Source organism: Podarcis pityusensis, assembly GCF_964106645.2.
Source record: "Podarcis pityusensis genome assembly, chromosome: 8".
NCBI classification, from domain to species: domain Eukaryota; kingdom Metazoa; phylum Chordata; class Lepidosauria; order Squamata; family Lacertidae; genus Podarcis; species Podarcis pityusensis.
In genome coordinates, this window is record NC_138033.1 from 67,920,643 (window position 1) to 67,941,358 (window position 20,716).

The 20,716-nt window shown below is 46.1% G+C and overlaps 2 protein-coding genes across 5 annotated transcripts in view; one reads left to right on the plus strand and one right to left on the minus strand.

Annotated features, from left to right (window-relative positions):
* Nucleotides 1-522: 522 nt before the first annotated feature.
* On the minus strand, nt 523-5,438 carry TPRG1L (tumor protein p63 regulated 1 like). The gene is made up of 5 exons (XM_081016264.1): nt 5,109-5,438; nt 4,218-4,309; nt 3,242-3,418; nt 2,757-2,910; nt 523-1,964 (listed from the first exon to the last, which is right to left on the minus strand). The coding sequence occupies exons 1-5, from the start codon at nt 5,349-5,351 to the stop codon at nt 1,770-1,772; spliced, it is 861 nt and encodes a 286-aa protein (XP_080872390.1). The 5' UTR covers nt 5,352-5,438; the 3' UTR covers nt 523-1,769.
* Nucleotides 5,439-12,832: 7,394 nt separating this feature from the next.
* The window catches only part of MEGF6 (multiple EGF like domains 6), a 221,695-nt gene continuing 213,811 nt past the window's right edge, over nt 12,833-20,716 (plus strand). For 3 of the 4 annotated variants that reach the window (XM_081015973.1, XM_081015976.1, XM_081015975.1), the window contains exon 1: nt 17,664-18,414. In XM_081015973.1, the coding sequence (XP_080872099.1) occupies nt 18,323-18,414 (92 nt within the window). In that variant the 5' untranslated portion in view covers nt 17,664-18,322. Of the gene's footprint in view, nt 12,952-17,663; nt 18,415-20,716 lie in introns of those variants that run through there. The other variant, XM_081015974.1, reaches the window with a different exon arrangement.

The following is a 20,716-nucleotide window of genomic DNA, read 5'->3' on the forward strand; positions in this document are numbered from 1 at the left end:
CCCCCCTATTTTTATAATATAGTTGGACAAAGAGGTCTGTCAACGCAACCCTGCACACCATTTTGTAATTATGTTAGCTGGTCTAATAAATTATGATAAGGGCTTTAGGTTAAAAATGCTTTTCTTTGGTATACAAAATAGTGTAACAAAGCCACTGGCAGCACCCAATGTAAAAAGTGTGTGTGTGTGTGTGTGTTTTACTTGTTTCCCTTCCATTAGAAGAAGAAGAAGAGGAGGAGTTTGGATTTGATATCCTGCCTTTCACTCCCTTTTAGGAGTCTCAAAGTGGCTAACATTCTCCTTTCCCTTCCTCCACCACAACAAACACTCTGTGAGGTGAGTGGGGCTGAGAGACTTCAAAGAAGTGTGACTAGCCCAAGGTCACCCAGCAGCTGCATGTGGAGGAGCGGAGACGCGAACCCGGTTCCCCAGATTACGAGACTACCGCTCTCAATTAAACAATTGTTTGCTCCTCCCTGCCCGACCTTTGACCCAGCCACAAGGAATAAATAACAGTTAAGATTCACATTTACTTCAAGTTTATTAAGCTTAAATATACCTTGCTTAAGACAAAAAAAGGTCATGCATTCGGTTCCATTCCAGCACCATATATTTTGACACAAATTTTCAGAGAGAGAAAAAAATGGTTCAGAGAAATAAGCACTATAAAACATTGGATTACCAATACCAAAGCAGGATTTCTTGCATATTAGTGACAAACTTTCAGTAAGCATAGAAAGATTCAACCAGCAAAGGTGACACAGGCCGGGAGCCAAAGCTCATGTGCAGGCACTGGGAGGGTTGGCATGGTTGCTATTTCCTCCCTTCTGGCAGCATCTTATCTCATCGAATGCCACCTGGAAAGATCTGTGACCTTTTGGGGTACCTTTTTGGAGGAAGGATATGAGGAGTTTCCGATAAATCCTTATGCACAAACCTCACATGGCCCTTTGGATCCCAGCCACAGAACATTATTCATGCAATAGAGCAGAAAGTCTCTATATACTTGACTTTTAAGAGATACAGGTTTGTCTAGTTTTAAGGAAATGTCCATAGTCTTTTCTCCTAGCCCTCTTATTAGAGAGGTACTTTGGTGCTATTCATCTAGTTTAGATTAAAACAAAGTAGAAAGCTAATCAAAAATTCCCTTTTCTTGTAAGATAAAAAAAAAACTTGATCCCATGTGGCAAAAGTTAATATAAAAATCAGACACTGCTGCTTGTGTGTTCACAGTGAGACTTCTTTGGATATCTGACTGCAACGAGAAGCTGTAGCTAGATGCATTTGCATCTGACTATAGAAGGTTATTAAAGGCAACTACCATCACTCAACCACATTTCCACTGAAATGTGCAGTCTCCAAAGATTAACAGAAAATAACTTGGGTTCTGACAAAATAATCACATTAGCAAAACAGTTCACAACCTGTCAAAACGACAGGTGCTCTCTTTAAATGAAGAGAGAGAGAACTTTTATCCCTGCAAAACAGAACCTCAAGCATACGTAAATATGACACTTGCAAAAGTAATATGTTTACTGATAAGAGTTAAAAATGAAACCATGCTTCAAAATATACAGGTGGCTTACTTGAGACACACTGATGGAGGGAAAGAACTTTTCACTGGAATATTTATTTGACTCACCAAATGAATTTTATGACAAGCAAGACTTGTTAGATGAGCTGGAAACTCCTCTATATGTTCTCTCTCTCTCTCCTTCCAGGGAGTTGATAGGCAGTGATCTCTCCACCCTTTTTTTGGAAGCAGACTTTTAAAATCCAATTTTGCCTCTTGTCATTGAATAGCCCAACTTGGCCTCATTATTGATGAAAGACATTAATCCCACATAGGTCTCAATGAGAAGAGGGCGCTCCAGCAGCAGAACTCCATTTGCCCTCCCAGGCAGAGGGCACTCCTTGTGGGCCTTCTTCACAGCTTGGATCAGTTGAGTTTTGAAGTTCTCCAACTTAAAAACAAACACAAACCATACCTGTTAATTATACTGGATAGTCAGTAAACCAACACTGCAGAACTTCTGTATCTGTGAACAACTAACTGCAAATGGCTCAAGCGCTTTTTTAAACCCCTCACCAGAAGTGTGCCATGAAATAACAGGTTTCATTCTAACTCCATAACAGAAGGATGGAAGAAGCCATACAATTAGCACAGCCAATGGGACTTTGGAATAGGGCTTGTTTCTCAAACAGCATCCCTCCGTGCCATATGGCAAGTTACTTTTGAAACCATGAGGACTCTCGAGCAGTTTGTTGGCATAGCAAGAGTGTCTGCAGTATAAAAGAATGACCCATACAGGATGGGTCCAGAACCTTAGATGTACCTACAAATTTATATATTTGAAAGTCTCAAGACCTTTCAGTTGGCATCAAGTTGTCTACTGCAAACTCTTGTCAACCTTTTTTGGAAGTAAATCAAACAACTGTCCTTTGCATGTATGCTTAGATGTGTGGATTTTGTGCTAAGAAAACCAAAGAGAAGACACACATTATTTTTTTAAAAGGCCAGTGGAGAAGGGGTCAGTAGCAATGGAGAATAATAATAAGGCAGCTAAAATCAATCCCAGCTCCTCCTCCAAATCAAGCCTTTACACTTCCATCAAACCCTCAGAAAGGACAAAGTGTAGGATGCTGATCTGTCTTATGTACAGTGGTACCTTACTAAAGTTCTGTTATGATTTCTACCTAAAGAACTTGACCTCGACTAAAGTCACCCAAAGAACGTACATATGGCAACACCTTACTTGACAAAGAGATGCAATCTTTTCATCAGCATCAGCCATCGGATGTTCTGTGAAGGTGGCATATGGCACATTTGTGGACCATGGGTTCCATCTATTTATGAAGGAGGCACGGCTTTGTTTATCCCACTGGACTCTGATTCCAAAGCCTTCTCGTCTGAAAAAGGGAAAGATTGTGTGCTCACTCAAGCTCCCCCTTCAGCCATGCAGTTTCTGTGAACCCTGCAACCATTTAAACTGTTTTATGGGAAAGCAATGACACATAGCCTATATAAAAATATGTTCCACTGTGAAACCTGATAGTTTTTGTAGTAATTAAAGATGCATGAGGAGCTTAAATGGAGATCTGGAAGCTAGAAGCTTAATCAAAAAGCTTCTATAGTCCATATCTACTAGAAGACAGGACCTAACAACTGCAAGTCTTCTATAATGCAGTGGGATTTACAAAATAGACAAAACAAAGAACAGGAAACAGAATCAGAACCCACTTGTTCAGTGATTTAGGAGGAAACTCAAATTCTCCAATGGAAATTGTATCAACGGCGTTAAGTGATATTCTGGTCACTTGCTGGCACTGCAGGCTGATGAAGTCATATTTACAGATCAAAAGGGACCAATCAGTAATGAGAACCAAGCGCTCCTTCTCATTGTTCCAGTGATCAATTCTGGAAAGGGGGAAAAATAAATAAAGATGAGTTAGCATGGTTTATCTCCCTAAACTAAACACAGATGATAAAGTGAGGAGGGCTTTTAAGAAATAAATTATTCCTACGCATGCCCATCCCAGTTTAAATCGAAAGTCTATTTTTACTGCAGTTAGATACACACTAAAAGGTTTGTGGCATGGTTAGCTAATCCTGTAATCAAGAAGTATGGAGTGATAATTCACCAGTACCTCTTCTAAATCATTGCTTGTGGGCCACCCTTTTTCCTTCTAAGGCAGAGGCAAAAGTGGGCAGAGCAATGGATATGATCCTTATCTTTGAACCATACATTCCAGCTCTGCAAAAGTCAATAGGTCTGTGTACTCTACCCCTGTCCAGATCTTAGGTCAATAAAAATTCTAGCCAGGCAAGAACATGCAAGGAGCGGGGCTTGTGGGAGTCCTGAGGGTCAAATGGAGAGGCCTGCAGAGTCACCTTTGGCCTCTGGGCTTGTGGTTTCCCACCCCTGCCTTACTGCCTGGATCAAAACAAGTCAGTCTGGTTCCTGCGCCTGGTCATTCTGTTTACATCTCGCCCTGCTTTTGGGAGGCCTGGGGGTGGCATGGTCAAGTGCTTCTTTTAAAGAGGTTGCAGTCAAGAACTTTGTAAAGACTTCTCCTGCCAGATCACAAGATCTTCTGCATGCAGTTTGGCTTGCTTTTCTGATGTTAATTGAACCACCACTCCTAAGTTTCAGCTGTTTTGTTGGAAAGAATGAAAGGAGGGAAACTGCACTGAAACTGCGTATCAGACTACTTACTCAGTCAGCAGCCATACACTCTGCACTTCTCCATCTTCAGTGGGCATCACCACCACTCGTATCTCGTTCACTGCCTGCTCTATTGTTCCTGGCTAAATTAAAACAAAATGGAAATAAATTTTCCCCAGTTAGAGTAATATTGACATCTTCTCACCCCTAACAGAGCCCCCATACACAATTGCAGTCTACCCCAGGATATTCCCCCCCACCCAAAAAATTACATGCCCCTTTCTCCTGTCTGCTTCCCAGAGCTTCCAACCACAGGGGCAGTCTACCCCTAGAATAACGTTCTTTCTCTTGAAAATTGATTTCCTTCTCTTGTCTGTCTTCTCACCACAGCTGCAATCTACCCCCTGCTAAATACTCCTCACCGCCCAAAATTATGTGTCCTTTGGTCTCCTCTCTTCTGCCCTCCCAAACAAGAGCCACTAGCCACAGGGGCGGCCTACCCAAATATATTTTCCTTTCAAAAGTAAATTTCCCTGTCACCGCCTCTCCATAACTGCAGTCTAACAACCCCACCCCACCGAATATCCCCATGCCGCCATCCAAAATTATGTGCCCTTGGATAGCTCAGCTGCTGACGATACCAAGGGCCCAGGTTCGATCCCCGTGTGGGACAGCTGCATATTCCTGCATTGCAAGGGGGTTGGACTGGATGACCCTCAGGGTCCCTACGATTCGGCGATTCTCTTCCGTTCCCGCTCCAGAGCCTCCAAGCCGCGGTTTCCCACTAGAATATCCCCCTAACCGCGCCCAGAATCGCGTGCCCGTTTCTCTCTCCTCTCCCTCCAAAGAGCCTCCAGCCACAGGGGCAGTCTACCCGCAGAAGAGCTCCCGGGCGCCAGAGAGGTGGGCGTGGCCTCCGCCGCTCCCTCCCCCCCTCCTCACCCGGAAGACGAAGTACTCCTTGAGGCGGCCCCCCCGGGTGGGGTTTCGGACGCTGAGGGGCCGCAGGGTCTGCCTGGGCGGCGCCTGCGCCAGCAGCGAGGAAGAGGGCGAGCTGGGCGGCAGCTCCCCCGTCGGCGTAAAGGGCACGTCGGCCTCGGCCGCGGGCACCAGCAGCGCCGCCCCCCCGGAGCCTTCGCAGGAGCCCGGCCCGACGCCTTCCACCGAGTCCCGCATCTGCAGCATCGCCCACACCGGCGCCTAGCGCGCCAGGCCTCTCTGGCGGCCGCCTCACAGCAGCGCCTTCTGCGCCTGCGCGGCGGCGGCGGCAACGGCAGCCTCTCTCCTCTTTCCCCCGGCGCGCCGCCCAACGGCCGTCCTGAGGGGCGGGGACTCGGCAGCCCGTAGACTCACGCGGAGGGGGAAATTTAGACTCAACACCCGTGGAGGACGAAGACGCAACTTCCGGGTCGGCTTCCTCCAACGTTCCACGTGTATTAGCTGCTGGGGATGCTCAGCGCTAGGCGAGTTGCTGCTGCGCTCAGCACCTGCTTGCTGGCTTTCCGTAACGGGCAGCTGGTTGGTCGCTGTGAGAAGCAGGTTGCTGGACTTAGGTGGACAACCTTTGCCCTGATCCAGGAGGGCTGTTTTTGTTGTTCGAGATTGGGGTTGCCAAGCCAGGATGTCCACCTGTCACGAATGCCTTCGTTGAGATTCCTTCATTGCAGGGGGTTGGACGAGATGACCCTTCCAGCTCTAGGAGCATCCCAGACCCTGAGATGTCAGGGACCAGACCTGGGACTTAGGGGTGAACCCCTGTGATGGCAGGAAGCACGACAGTGTTTAAGCATTGCTCACAGCATAGTACCTGGAAAGGAACAACAGAGGATGTTGCAGTCTTATGCTTGCTGTGAACTGCCCTTGCAACAGCCAATGTTAAGTGCTGCAGGCATTCAGCTCCCTTCTGATTTCACCATCTACATCTATGCTTCACTAAAACCAATGCCCAGGTTTTGATTTGTCTGAATACCCGGAGCTCCTGTTTTTGTTGGTTTTTAACATCCTCTCCTTATACTACTGTTGTATTGTTTGCGTTTCATTTTTTTGTTTTAGTGAGAACGTTCACTGTTATTTTTACATTGTACACCACGTAGATTGAAATACTTTATTGTCACTTGTACAATTTGTATTCAGTGAGATTACATGAGCACCCCTACTCAGTTCTCTTAGTCTTAATTTAAGGTTACCAGACATCCCCGTTTCCCGGGGACAGTCCCTGGATTTACAAATTAGTCCCCATACAAAATCCATTGAAGTTGAAAAGTGTCCCCAGATTCATTGAAAAAAATCTGGAAACCTTATCTTAATTCCCCTCGTTTACTGACGCACACCCACCAAACCCGAAAGTCAGTTGCCCTGTTGTTATCTTTTCATTCAGCAGCCTAACAGCCCATGGATAGAAGCTGTTCTTTACCCTGTTGGTGTGACTAATCATGCTTCTATAGCATCTGCCCGAGGGCAGGAGATCAAGAAAGTGCTGGCCAGGGTGTGAATCATCCCTGAGAATTTTCCTCACTCTCCTGAGGCAACGTTCTTCCATGTCATCCAGTAGATAGATAGATAGATAGATAGATATATCAAGTGCTTTTAAAAACAATTGAAATACATGTATATCACTTTTCTCTATTTATTTATATTATGTTGTTCCCTTTTCTGGGATTGAAAATGTTCAATAAAGAGTAGGCTATAAACACTTCCAATAAATAAGTAAATATGGCACACCTAGTCCAACCCTCCAATACACAAATCATTTAGCTAAAGAAGGGATGAAACTAGGTGTTGTTCCACCCGGGTCAAATGCCTAGTTTGGCACACAAACCCCACGTGCATTTCCATACACACACACACACACAGCCTGAGAGCCGCAATGGCACCCCTCTGGGGGCTTCACCTGGGACAAAAAACCTGGCTAGTCCCATAGCTACGGTTTTGGCTAAAGAATCCCTGACAGGCATCCAACTTCTTAAAAACCTGCAATGAAGGAGTCTAAGGTCGGCGGTTCGAATCCCCGCAACGGGGTGAGCTCCCGTTGCTCGGTCCCTGCTCCTGCCAACCTAGCAGTTCGAAAGCACATCAAAGTGCAAGTATATAAATAGGTACTGCTCCGGTGGGAAGGTTTGGATGCCTGATTATCGTCTTCCAAAGCAACTATTCTATTCCCCACTCAAGAATGGAAATTGAAATACCAGTGGACAACAAAAGAGGTTTAAAGATGCTCTCAAGGCAAATCTTAAAAAATCTAGTATAAGCACTAATAACTGGGAAACACTGGCCTGCGAGCGCTCCAATTGGAGAACAGCCTTTACCAAAGGTGTCATGGGCTTTGAAGACACTTGAACTCAGGACGCAAGGAAGAAACGTGCTAAGAGGAAGGCATGCTTGGCAAACCCTTACCGTGATCAACTCCCACCCAGAAACCTATGTCCCCCTGTGGAAGGACGTGTGGATCCAGAATTAGCCTCCACAGTCACTTACAGACCCTTTTCATGGAAGACAATCTTACTTGGCTACGAGCGATCACTGAAGAAGAAGAAGAAGAAGAAGAAGAAGAAGAAGAAGAAGAAGAATTAAATAGTGGTGCCCAGAACTGGACACAGGCCTCCAGGTGGGGTCTGACTTTGACGACTCTTAACGTGATACAGGCAATATGTTGTTTTCTTAGGGTCTCACAATGTGTTCCTTATTTGGCAGTTCTTCAGATGACAACTCTGCAGTTTGATATGTCCTGTCTCACCTGCCCTGATGTGATTACAGGTAAGTGCTGCCATCTAGTGACATGATTTCGAAAAATTCAGTCCCAAGAGCTCTATCTAAGGAGAGCATTTATTTTGGCTGGCATGCGGCAGAAGGGGCTAGCAATTGGTGTCCAATAAAATGTGGGCATGTTCAAGGCAGGGTGGTGGTGGTTTCAATGCGGAAGAGTCTGAGCCCATGCAAATGGAAACTGAGCAAGAACAGCAAACAGTCACTGGGTTTTAAGCCCATTGATAACATTCATTCATTCATTCATGGTTTTTTTTTTATTTAGTTCTAAAAAAATATGCTTTGGGCATCCTCTGGGGGATGGAGAAACAGGATAGCTATGTCTTAACTGAATGAAATTCTTCCAAATGTCTACCCAGCTACCTGTTCCAGAATGGCAATGCTTCCTGTCTGTATTGCAACAGACAGAAACAGGAGGAAGTTGACAGCTTTAAAACAAAGCAGCGACCCTTGAGGTTACCAGTTAGGAAGTAAGTCCCCTTGAACTCAGCGAGAATTACTCCTGAATAAACGTGGAGGGCTGGCCTGCCAATTGCATTGTAATGGGGGGGGGGGGAGATCACTGCATGTTGTGTTGGACCTCCCAAGTTTGGGAAAAACAATTGCAGGAGAATTTTAAATGTGCGCTGAAATGCAATAAGTATGCAGCTGTGTGAGAGGCAAATTCCAGAGGCATACCCATTTAAGCCTTGCAGTAACTGAAAAAGGGTAACCAATTTATTGCAACATAACCATTTATTCACTCTAAACCAGGTCTGGAGAGTGTCAGGTCAGGAATGGGTGAGTAAAGGCAGCTCTCCACAGCTCCCTGTCTTGGTACTCTCCCAAGCCATGCCCCCTCCTGGCTCTGCATCACACCCTCCTGCTTCATGGGGGCAAGACCTACCAGAGATGCGTTGCGGTACTCATTAGGCCTGGCACTCCTGTTCAGATCCTTTATTTCCTAATGAGGAGTTAGATCCACTCGCTTCGTGTGATTGACCACTGGATCACTCCTGTCAATAAACAATGTGAGTGAGAGCGATCAAAATAGGTGTGATTTCTGGAGAGCAGATGCCAGAGAAGGTCGGATCCTGTACCTCTCATAGGACGTTGCCCAGACTGTTGCAATTTTCTGGTGGGATTGAGTCACCAGCAAATTCAGGCGGCACAGTTATTATTTACAGTGGTACCTCGGGTTACAAACGCTTCGGGTTACAGACGCTTTGGGTTACAAACTCCGCTAACCAGGAAGTGGTTGCTCCAGGTTAAGAACTTTGCCCCAGAATAAGAACAGAAATCGTTCGCCAGCGGCGCAGCGGCAGCAGAAGGCCACATTAGCGAAAGCACGCCTCAGGTTAAGAACTGTTTCAGGTTAAGAATGGACCTCTGGAACAAACTAAGTTCTTAACCTGAGGTACCACTGTATTTGTTTGTGAAATCTGTATGCCGCCCTTCATCTATAGATCTCAGGGCTGTTCACAATGTAAAACTGGCTTGGCACTCTTGTGTAAGAACTTTGCCAGCCCCCCCCCCCCCGAACATTGTGTGATAGGCAACTGCTCTAGGAAGTCTGGGATAACAGTAGATTGCTGCAATGTCGCAAAGCTTCCCTACAGACAAATCGGAATGAATGTTTGATAAAGGGTTGATGTTGCCTAATCAACTTCTGCAAACTTTGTGCAAGTCCACCACTCCACAAGGATGAATAATAATAATAATAATAATAATAATAATAATAATAATAATTTATTATTTATACCCCGCCCATCTGGCTGGGCCTCCCCAGCCACTCTGGGCGGCTTCCATAGAAACCAAAAATGCACTAAAATATCACACGTTAAAAACTTCCCTGAACCTTAAGATGTCTTCTGAATGTCAGGTAGTTGTTTATTGCTTTGACATCTCGTGGGAGGGCGTTCCACAGGGCGGGTGCCACTACCGAGAAGGCCCTCTGCCTGGTTCCCTGTAGCTTTGCAGGGAATGGGTTTGCAAGTTATTTCTCTCTCCCTGTTGTTAACTTTATTTTGCGTCTGCATTGGTTCTTCTTCCACTACAAAAAACAGGCTTGTCTGGAAGTGACCATAGCAATATATGCGATGCCATGTTTGGTAGGCAGAGAAACACAAGGGGGACCTGCAACAAAATGTGCCCCCTCTTCCACTGTGTTCTACCTCCTCGAATGTTCAGTGACCATCGATGAAAGCAAAAAGTTCATTTGCTACCAAACTCTTTTAAAATTTCAACGGCCTTTGACCTCCTTCATCTCTGGCCACCGTAATCCCAAGCAGGCACCTTCCATTTTATGTGCAGGAGAAAGCAAGTGGATTTCTTTTTAAATCAGTGGAAGGTTTGGGTATGCAGCTCTTTGAAATAAGTGGCGGACAGCAGTTCGTGAGCTTAGATTAGGGACTCGCTGTGAGGGAGTGGGAATTCGCAACAAAGCACAGTCACATTATATGTTATACATACCTTTCAACTGTATAGAAGCCTCAAATACCAATATTTATTTTGTAAAGGTTCTCTTCCATATTTACACCAATCATATACTGGGCCACTTTCCTCCAAATTCAGGCCCCTTCTCCCTTCGACATGTCATTTCCCAGTACTAATTTCCCATTATTCCACAACAAAGGTTCTTAAAAACCCCTGTTCCCTGCACTGTATCCTTCTGGATACACCCAAAAGGGACTCCTTGAATCTGGCAGAGAATCTCTTCCTCCCACTGAACGCCCATGCCCTACACCCACCATTAAGCAGACGTGACTCATACCCATTCCTTTGTGGGATATCGACTTCCCCGTAGGGAATTTGCCTTACGTGAAGCACCTTTTTCTAGTTGCTCCTCTATTCCAGGCACACAAGGGGGAGCCAATCGCTAAACAGTTTTAACAGGAAATGCCTTTATCCCAGAACGGGTTTGCAAGTTATTTTTCTCTCCCTGTTGTTAACTTTATTTTGCGTCTGCATTGGTTCTTCTTCCACTGCAAAAAATATTTGTAATTCATTTGAGCCCTGTCACAAAGACGCAACTGCATTTCTTCCAGCCCCGCGAGGGACCGTAGCTGGAAGCATCTGGAATGAACATCATCAACATGGATGCACAAATCCAGCCTTCGCAGGGGCTTATTTTCAAAGCATTGTAAACGGACTTTCCCGACGCTGTGTTCCATTTCCGATGATTTCGGCTTCGGTGCTCCTCACAACTGGCCTGGATCTCTGTCAGCTAGAGCGGCTTGGCAATCAGTTCCCAAGAGGATGCTACTGAACCTGTGAGCGCATTCAGGTTCCCCATGATTTCTCTGAGCCATCAGAAGGTGTGCTTCTTCTCCAGGTGGCCTGTTTGTGGAGCATTCATCCTGAAGGCTGGCGCAAAGCTAATGCAGAGGTTAGACAACGCCTCTTCTTTATTGAGTGACCAATATCTCGTTATACATATTCCCATTAATAATCTGCTCATTCCACACTTTGTAGTGTACCCCCCATCACTTTCCTAACTATACAAAGCCTTTTTTTAAAAAGTGGGTTTGTTGTGCCAGAACATTTTAATCCACTTTGATTGCAGAAACCTAAACTTCCGGTATGCGACTGAATGAATCCCTCCAACAAAATGCTGACAGCCTGGAGGCGACCTTGAATGGAACGATTGACCATTGCAATGTGGAAAAAGCTTAATTCCTTGGTTCTCATGAGTCGGCCTTGGCTTTAATCGGCCATTGGCCTCTTCTGCCTTGACTGATAAGATGGAAGGAGGAGATTCCCTCGATCTTCCCTAGCAGTGACAGCCCGAAAATGACCGATATATTGATCTGTCCAATTCATTTAAGGCATTCACTGCTGTTCAGAAATAGCTCAGCCCCCACCCCCTTCACATTTGCTCACTTAACAGCATGTTTTCGTTCCCCTGTGGGCTTGGACCGAGAAACGAAAATCCCTGTGTATTCCACTTCCTGAACTAGGCACTCTTTACTTGCAACACGATTCCAAAGTCAATAAAGAAGAAGTGCTTGTGGCTTTGCCTGCGATTTTTTCTCCTTAGCCAAAACCTTAATGTCTGTTGCAGGTGGAGGGAGTGTTTTCTGCTTTCTGAGTCAGATTTAAAACGACAACCAAATAGTTCTGTAGAACGGTTTGGCTTTACAAAGCATGTTTACAGGGGTGGGGGAGTGTTAGCAAAAGCCAGCTATTTGGAGGAAATGGGCACTCCTGCATTTAAATTTGCTGTATGTCATGGAGCCTCGCATTTAGGGGAACTTCGCATTCAGGAGTCAAATTTGGCCAGTATAGATCTTTTCACATAAGCACTAATTAATTAATTTCAAAGGGTTTACTCCTAATATGGCAGATGTCAACTACAATATCTATTATATTGCTACCCTGGTCTTCCTCCAAAGGACTTAAAGGTAAAGGTAAAGGTAAAGGGACCCCTGACCACTAGGTCCAGTCACAGACGACTCTGGGGTTGCGGTGCCCATCTTGCTTTATTAGCCAAGGGAGCTGGCATACAGCTTCCAGGTCATGTGGCCAGCATGACTAAGCTGCTTCTGGAGAACCAGAGCAGCACACGGAAGTGCCTTCCCGCCGGAGCGGTACCTATTTATCTACTTGTACTTTGACGTGCTTTCTAACTGCTAGTTTGGCAGGAGCAGGGACCGGGCGACGGGAGCTCACCCCATCACGAGGATTCGAACCGCCGACCTTCTGATCAGCAAATCCTAGGCTCTGTGGTTTAGACCACAGCAGCTTAATTGTGGTTTGCAAAGAAACAAACAATCCTTCGGACTGGTAATTTGTTGGGTTTTTAAAATATATATTTTTTAAAATATATAAAAACCAAATCTAATACATAACAGTAATTTATATGTCACAATAGATAGTAATGGTTCATGTCTCATTTTCAAACATTCTTGATGGCTTCCCTTTTTTCTTTAAGATATGCATAAAAGAAGATATCCACATATTTCAATTATCTGACTCTGGAAGCAGGCAAAATTGTGCCAGATCTGCCAGATTATGATAGGCAGCCAATGGGGTTCGGTTCTTGGTAAGTGTATATGGATTTCAGATTCACTGTTTGTTTGTTTTTTGTAAATGCGGATTTTTGTTTTGTTTTCTGTATTAGGACATTAGAGGGTTTCTTGGGGTGTGTGTGTGAAAATCATGTGCTGTGTATGTTTTAACTATTTGTGCATGATTGTATAACTTCTCTGGTCAAACCCCCAGGGATGAATGCTGGTCTCCTTTCCCATAATAAAACTGTATTACTTTTGGGGCAGGGGGCGGAGACTCTATTAAATCCTTACTTAAACCCCATTAGACAATGGATTGAGAAAGAGGCAGGAGCCTGACACTGGGGAACCCATAACTGATAAAGACTGGTGAGAAATCTGGGCTGGATTTATGCCAGGTCAGTTTCTGCCAGAGTTAGGGAAAACACTTTTAAACTCACTCGCCATTGGTAACTTGAAGTCTGCAGACAATAAATGCCGGAGAAAGTGCTGGGCCCCTGGTTCTTGTTATCCCATGTCGTGGTCCTGCCCAAAGTCACCTTATTCTGGTGGAAAGCATTTTTGGAAATGAAACATATAACTAACCCAAAGCTTCCACCGCCCAGTCCTAGACTCACTCTCCTTTCGCTCTTTGATTCTGAAACATTGTTACGGCTGCAATATTTAACTGCACGCCTTATCGAAGCAGCTAGGCTATAGCTGAGCTTTCCAGAACTTGTGAAAAGAATGAACTATTCAGATGGGGACTTTGGCACTGATGGAACAACCGACTCGTAAACTTCGAGCCCCAAGCAATGAACATGCTCCTCATAAGTTTTACACCATCTGGAGAAGTTTTATTTTGTATGCAGTAGCAAAGGAACAGAGCTTTCACCCGCCTAGCAGACATGGACATAATGTGGAACAGCACTTTGGGAATAATTTATATTGAACCAACCAGGTTGACCAGGAAGGTGTGTCTGTTTGATTTCTCTCTCTCCTTTTCTGTATTTACAAAATTATTATTATTATTATTCTTTTTTTTAAAAAAAGCCCACAAATGCAACTTTAGAAGCACTTTTGCATCTTTGTCCTTTGGCAGGGCTTACTTCAGAGGAGAGGTGGTGCAGAACTTCAATTCAGTTCATACTGAAAGGTGACTCTGCCTATTTTGTACTTTCCCAAACAATACACAAACTGAAACGTAGCACTTCATCAAAATTCACGCTTCTCTGAATTTTGAAATGAGGTTCTACAACAGAGTAATGTGTAAAAAAGGGGGGCATATATTAAGGCAATGTGTACATAAAAATGAAAGTAACCTACAAATACATTATGTCATGGGGTATTGCTTTGCAATAATGTGCATGTAAGGCAAAACTAGTAAAGGTAAAGGGACCCCTGACCATTAGGTCCAGTCGTGACCGACTCTGGGGTTGCAGCGCTCATCTCGCTTTATTGGCCGAAGGAGACGACATAGAGCTTCCAGGTCATGTGGCCAGCATGACTAAGCCACTTCTGGCAAACCAGAGCAGCACATGGAAACGCTCTTTACCTTCCCGCCGTAGCGGTACCTATTTATCTACTTGCACTTTGACGTGCTTTCGAACTGCTAGGTTGGCAGGAGCAGGCACCGAGCAACGGGAGCTCACCCCGTCGCGGGGATTCAAACCGCCGACCTTCTGATCGGCAAGTCCTAGGCTCTGTGGTTTAACCCACAGCGCCACCTGTGTCCCAAGGCAAAACTGCACGCAAACATTTTTATATTCAGAGAAATTCAAGCTAAAATGGTTGCTTTTAAAAAAAATGCAAACTGTTGTGGAAATGTGGAGAACTGACCTTAAGACTGGAAAATGTAGAATAGGAGGAAAAGCAGAATTGACAGATATGCCCACCTCTGCTTGGGAGCAAGTCCCACTTGAAAATAAAGGGATCTTGCAAGTCCATCACAGCTGCCTCGGATGAAGAAATAAATGATCCTCCCCCCCAAAAAATATTGTGTTCCCAGTGACAACCAGACTTCCAGCTGCAGCTAACTCAACACTGATAGCAGGACAGGATCCTCCATCACAACTGAAGGCAGAAGGGTGCATGCCACACCCAGCTCTGCCTTCCAGCACTTTGCTGCTGCTCTCAACCTCTGTTGCTCCATGGCAGGCACCCCCAACCTGTGGCCCTCCAGATGTTTTGGCCTACAACTCCCATGATCCCTAGCTAAAAGGACCAGTGGTCAGGGATGATGGGAACTGTAGTCCAAAACATCCTGAGAGCCGAAGATTGGGGATGCCTGTTCCATGGGCTTCTGGATGGTAAGAGCTGTTCTAGCAGGACAACGATCTGCCCCAGGAGCTGGTGGCCGCGGGAGGTATTTAAGCAGATGGTGGTCAAGGATGCTCAAGCTGCAAGATCCTGGACTGCTGCCTGGCTGGTTGGTCTAGACAGCATCCAGGATCCCATTCAGCTCTTAAAATCCCATGGCGAGGAACCTGCTGCCCTCCAGATGTTGTGGGACTCCAGCTCCCATCATCATCATGGTTAGGGACAATGTGGGCTGACTACATCTGAAAGGCCATAGAGTCCCTCATCCCTGAATAGTTTGCATTTGGTAGGGGAAACCTCAGGCCAGGGATCAAATGCTGCTCTCCCTAAGCCATGCCCCCTCTCCCCAGGACACACCCTTCACCGGTCCTGCTCTGCCCCTTCCTTGATTGCCTTTGCATGGCTGGAACATGCCCTTGATTGCCACCTGCTAGCTCAGGTGGAGGGAGGGAGAGCTACCTGTACGCAGGGTGTGCACATCGAAACCTCTGGTTTATGCCGAGCAGGGCTGCACCCTGTTGCACAGAGGCAAGACTCTTGCAGTGCAGGAATCACAGCTAAGAGGCACACCCATGGCTCCGCCCATTCTTGTTTCTGGCCCCACCCACCGCTGGAACCTTGGTAGGCTGTCAATGAAAGAAGGAAGCCTTCTGCTGGAAAAAAAACATGTCTCCCATCTCTGCAGTTGGTCACTTAGTTTGTGGTGGTCAAAGGTGCCGATGAAATGGATTGAGAAAACCCTTAAGAGGAGGAGAGTGAAGATCCAGCTGCAGCTGATCTGGCAGGCCTGAGCCAGCCACACCTGAAAGTTATCATCATTATTTTTTTGCCCAGGGAGCCTTTCCTTCCCAAGCATAGAGCCATCTGGGCTCTGATCCAGATCAGGACTGCAATGTGTGTGTATGTGTGGCATGGAGAATAAGGATTAAAGCCCCCTTACCTCCCCCTGCCAGGGTCCCAGGCAGGAAAGGGGTGGGTGGGGCACACACCTGCTGTTTACTTTTATTTTTTTTAAAAAAAAATCACAAAATTGCTGATTGCATGAATGGCATCAGGTTCCAGCCTGGCCCTTGATGAACACAGCTGTGTGAACTTTGTAAGATGAGCTTTAAGAGGAGAAATGAGCACAGGCATAGATGTCCTTTCCCTGCTCGCAACACCTTCTACAACTAGGGAAAGGCTGTGGCTCCACACGAGAGCATCTGTTTGGCATTCAGAAGGTCCCTGGCATCTTGAGGTAGGACAGAGAGACACCTGTGTCTGAAACCCTGGGGAGCTGCTGCCAGTCAGTGTAGGCAGTACTAAGCTAGATGGATCAATAGTCTTGACTTAGGACAAGGCAGCCTCTTACATTCTCTTTGTGTGGGTTATGGGCTTTCAAGTGTACATATCCAAATTCCTCCTTGAACCTTTTTCCCGGTTGAGGATGCAATCCTAGTTATACTTACCTGGAATTGAATCTCACTGAACTCAATGCATTTTATGAGTAGACCCACAACTAAATTGACTTACCCCTTTAGCAGGCTTTGATTAGCTTGCACTGGCAGGGGTACAATCCTAAATTTGCCCATATGCTTACAGAGCCTGTCTACTCAAAAGCAAGTCTCCCAAGTTCAGCGGCACCCCATCCCAAGTTAAGTTTGCAGTCTGTAACAGTGCAATCCTAGCCATGCCCTATTCAGAAGTAAGTCCTACAGAAGCCAGCGCTGGTTGCTTTTGGCTAAGCAGGGTTAGAATTTGTTATTTAGCGCCTGAATATATAACCCACCCTTTTCCTCCCTGGAACTCAAGATGGCGTATGCGGTTCTCCCGCACAATAATCCTGCCAGGTAGGTTAGGCTGAGAGTGAGTGACTGGCCTAAAGCCACCCAGAGAGCTTCACAGCCCAGTGAAGATTCAAACCCTGCTCTCCCAGGTCCTAGTCCGGCACTCTAACCACTACACCAGCCAGAAAACTGCTAGCATATTTGCAAAGCTGAGCAGGATCTGGTGTGGTTTCAAATTGGTGGGCAGCATGTTGAGATTCATGTGGCTGAGGTTCCGGCATTGCAGGCAGTTGGACTATTTGACCCAAGGGTCCCTTCCATCTCTGCAATTCTGGCTGAGGAACAAGCTCTTGCCAGCTTCATTCAGGGTAAACGTGCAATCAGAGCAGGCTACAAAGTTGGTGGAGAGGGGGAGGTTTTTGTCTAAATCCAGCTTTTCTTCGGGTATTTTAAGAGGGGGAGAGAAAGAGGCACGGATGCAAGCTCCCACCTTGGTACGCAGATCCTTGCAACACGAGCAAAAAGAAAACACATATATTAATTGCCCTAGCCAAATCCTCTTCCTCTTTCCAGCTGGCTCCCCTCCTCCTTCTCCGAACCTGAAAAAGTGGGGTGGGATGGCTTTCTGCTTAACTTGAGTCTCCAAAATTCAGCGGCTTGTTTAAAGGGGAGGGAGGGAGGGGAGAGAACAGCTTCTCCTGCAACGGGATAGCTCGCATTCTGCAAAGAAAGAAAGAGAGACACAGAGAGAATTAATGGGAGTTTCTCCCCATTGTGCGTGAAGGCGCCCTGGAATGCGCATTGTATCCTGTTTGGAAGGAGCAAAGGTACGCGCGCGCTTTTTTTCTTCTCCCTCTCTTTCACCGTGCCTGGATTTTGCTACAAAAACACTATACCTTAAGAAGCGTGGATCGAGCTCGCGAATGCATCTCCCTTTGTCTGGACGGATCCTGCCATCCTGAATGCCACCGTCGCAGCAAAGCCCTTTAAGGCTGGGCTGCAGCACACCGGAGAGGGCAGCTGTTTTTTGCGCCTTTTGCCTTTAAGTCTCCCTGCTTTCCCGTGGATGTGTGAGGAGGGAGAGGAGAGCTCGGTTGCTCCCCAGAGGGAATGTCCCCGGGTGACAGATCTATCTATCTCCCGGCAAGGAGGACAGAGAGTTCCAAAAGTGCTCTTTTGTAAAGAAACAACAGCAGCAGGAGGAACAGCGACAAACAGACCCGGCTGGGTCAAATGGTAGCAATGAACTTCCTTCCTCCGAAAATCGGGGACCTGCCAGAACTCTGACTTCGCTGCAACTTGCTGGAGGCACCTCCATCCTGGGGGAGGTGAGGGGCCGAGGATGGCAGCGATGGCGATCCATGCCCTCGCCCGGTACATCTTTGTCCTCAAGCTGCTTTTCCCTGCCTACGGGAACAAGCTGCTGCCCAACATGTAGGTATTCAAACTTGTCTTTGGGTTGGGGCCAAAGGCGGACGGAAAACTTTTATATATGGGTGCTGTGTGAAAAAGGATAATGGTGGCTGAGAAACTGAACTGTGAATGGGAAGTCCTGGATTCAGATTCTGCTCTCTGCAGCTGTTCCTCCGTGTCCACCCCCTTTACCCATGGGCGTAGCAAGGATTTTTTTGGGGGGTGGGGCAGAACCAATGTGATTGGTCAGTTAAGTATTTCTATTGTTTTACTTGATCTAGGGGGGTGCAGCTGCCCATGCAAACCCCCACTCCAAATCTGCAGTATTGGAGGGGGGTTATAATACTGACCTACCTGGGAAAGTTGGTGTAGGAATTCCTGAGTTAATGATAGTTGTGGATTGCTATGATTACTCTAAGGTGCTATGGTGAATGCTAATAATGAGAGTTGGCAAGGTTCTGTATTTCTTTTCTCCTGTTGGACTCCTGTACTTTTAGCATTTGTGGGGCAAAGATAATTCTGAAGGAGCATCTCCACCCCCATCATTCTGCCCGGACATTGAAGTCCAGTGCCGAGGGCCTTCTGGCAGTTCCCTCACTGCGAGAAGCCAAGTTACAGGGAACCAGGCAGAGGGCCTTCTCAGTAGTGGCACCCGCCCTGTGGAATGCCCTCCCATCAGATGTCAAAGAGATAAACTACCACCAGACTTTTAGAAGACATCTGAAGGCAGCCCTGTTTAGGGAAGCTTTTAATGTTTAATAGACTATTGTATTTTAATATTTTGTTGGAAGCTGCCCAGAGTGGCTGGGGAAACCCAGATGGGCAGGGTATAAATAATAAATTATTATTATTATTATTATTCAGACAGTGTAGCTTTTTCTAGGCTGGAGAAAGGAAAATGCTTCACCTGTTTGATTTCTGCTTGGTGTACTGTTTTTTTTTTTAAAGGAGCAAGAGTCCTTGTTGCTGCAGGCAATGCAAAGAGCAGATGGTTTTAATTTTTGGATGATCACCAAGGGTCATTATGAACTTTCCCCAATATTTTTGAGAAATGCTTATCTGTGCACAGCAGTTACTATCGTTGTTGCCATTTAACAGGTGGTGACGCTGAGACTTGATGAGAGCAATGCTGCGATTCCCAACCAATTTACTCGGGAGTAAGCTCTCTTGGGCACTAGGGGAACATTTCCTCCCAAGTAAACCTGTATAGGGTTGTTCTGTTACCAGTTCTTGCCGATAACAGAAGTGGGTGCTGTTCAGTGGCACATCTGCTCAAACCCACATTTACCTCCCTCTCCCCACCTCCTGCTCAGAGAATCAACAAGATGCTCTTACTTAGACATTTCAATTTATATTGTAGAACTGCAATTCTATTGCCTTGGGATTTGATTGAACCTCAGCTTTCCAGGTAACACAGATTTCAACACTTTGTACTCTCAGCCATGCTCCTTTGCAAAGTTTAGTTTAAGTTGCTCTGGCCTAAGATGTGTAAAATGAGGTATTTTCTTTTTTAAAAAGTATTAATTCCCCCCCCCCCCCGAGGAAGGGGATTAGTTTAAATCGGAGGTAGTCCATGTGGGGTCCTCCAGATGTTGTTGGACTTCCCAATTCCCATTCGTCCCAGCCAGCATGGCTAATGGGGAGGGCTGATGAGATCTGAACAACATCTGGAGAACCACAGGTTAGCCAGCCTAACCTGAACAGTGCGTAGTGCTCAGAGCTGCAACCAATTAAACACAGTAGTGGGCTAGATGAATAAAGAGACAGTGTGGAGTTAGTGGTTAGAGTTTCTGCCTAGAACCTGGGAGACCAGGGTTCAAATCTCCCCACTCGGCCATGAAGCTCACTGGGTGACCTTGAGCCAGTCACTGACTCACGGCCTAACCCACCTCGCAGGGTTGCTGTAAGGATTAATTGGGGAGGGGAGAACTTTCTGTGCCACTTGGAGCTCCTTGGAGAAAGAGCTGGGATATGAAAGCAACGACATAAAATAATAAATGCATTTTGACAGTCTGCTCCCAGCCTTTGCCAAGCTGGTGCATCTGGAAGACACCAGGAGAATGAGAGTTAATCTACTCCATTTGCAAAAAAAGAAGACATCCCAGGTAGTTTAAATAACCTTTTCTTGCTCTCGTTGCAAGCCAGCAAAGGGATTTTAAGTGTAGGAGGCAGCCAGCATTTCTCCCTGTGCGCCGAACACTTTAGTGCCAAGCAGCAGTTCAGTAGGTGAAGCATTTTTCTTACCTTTCCCCCTGGCCCGCATGGGAAAAGCTCTACCAGTTGAGTATCTGTGTTTTGTGCAGCTGTTAAAAGACTCACAGAA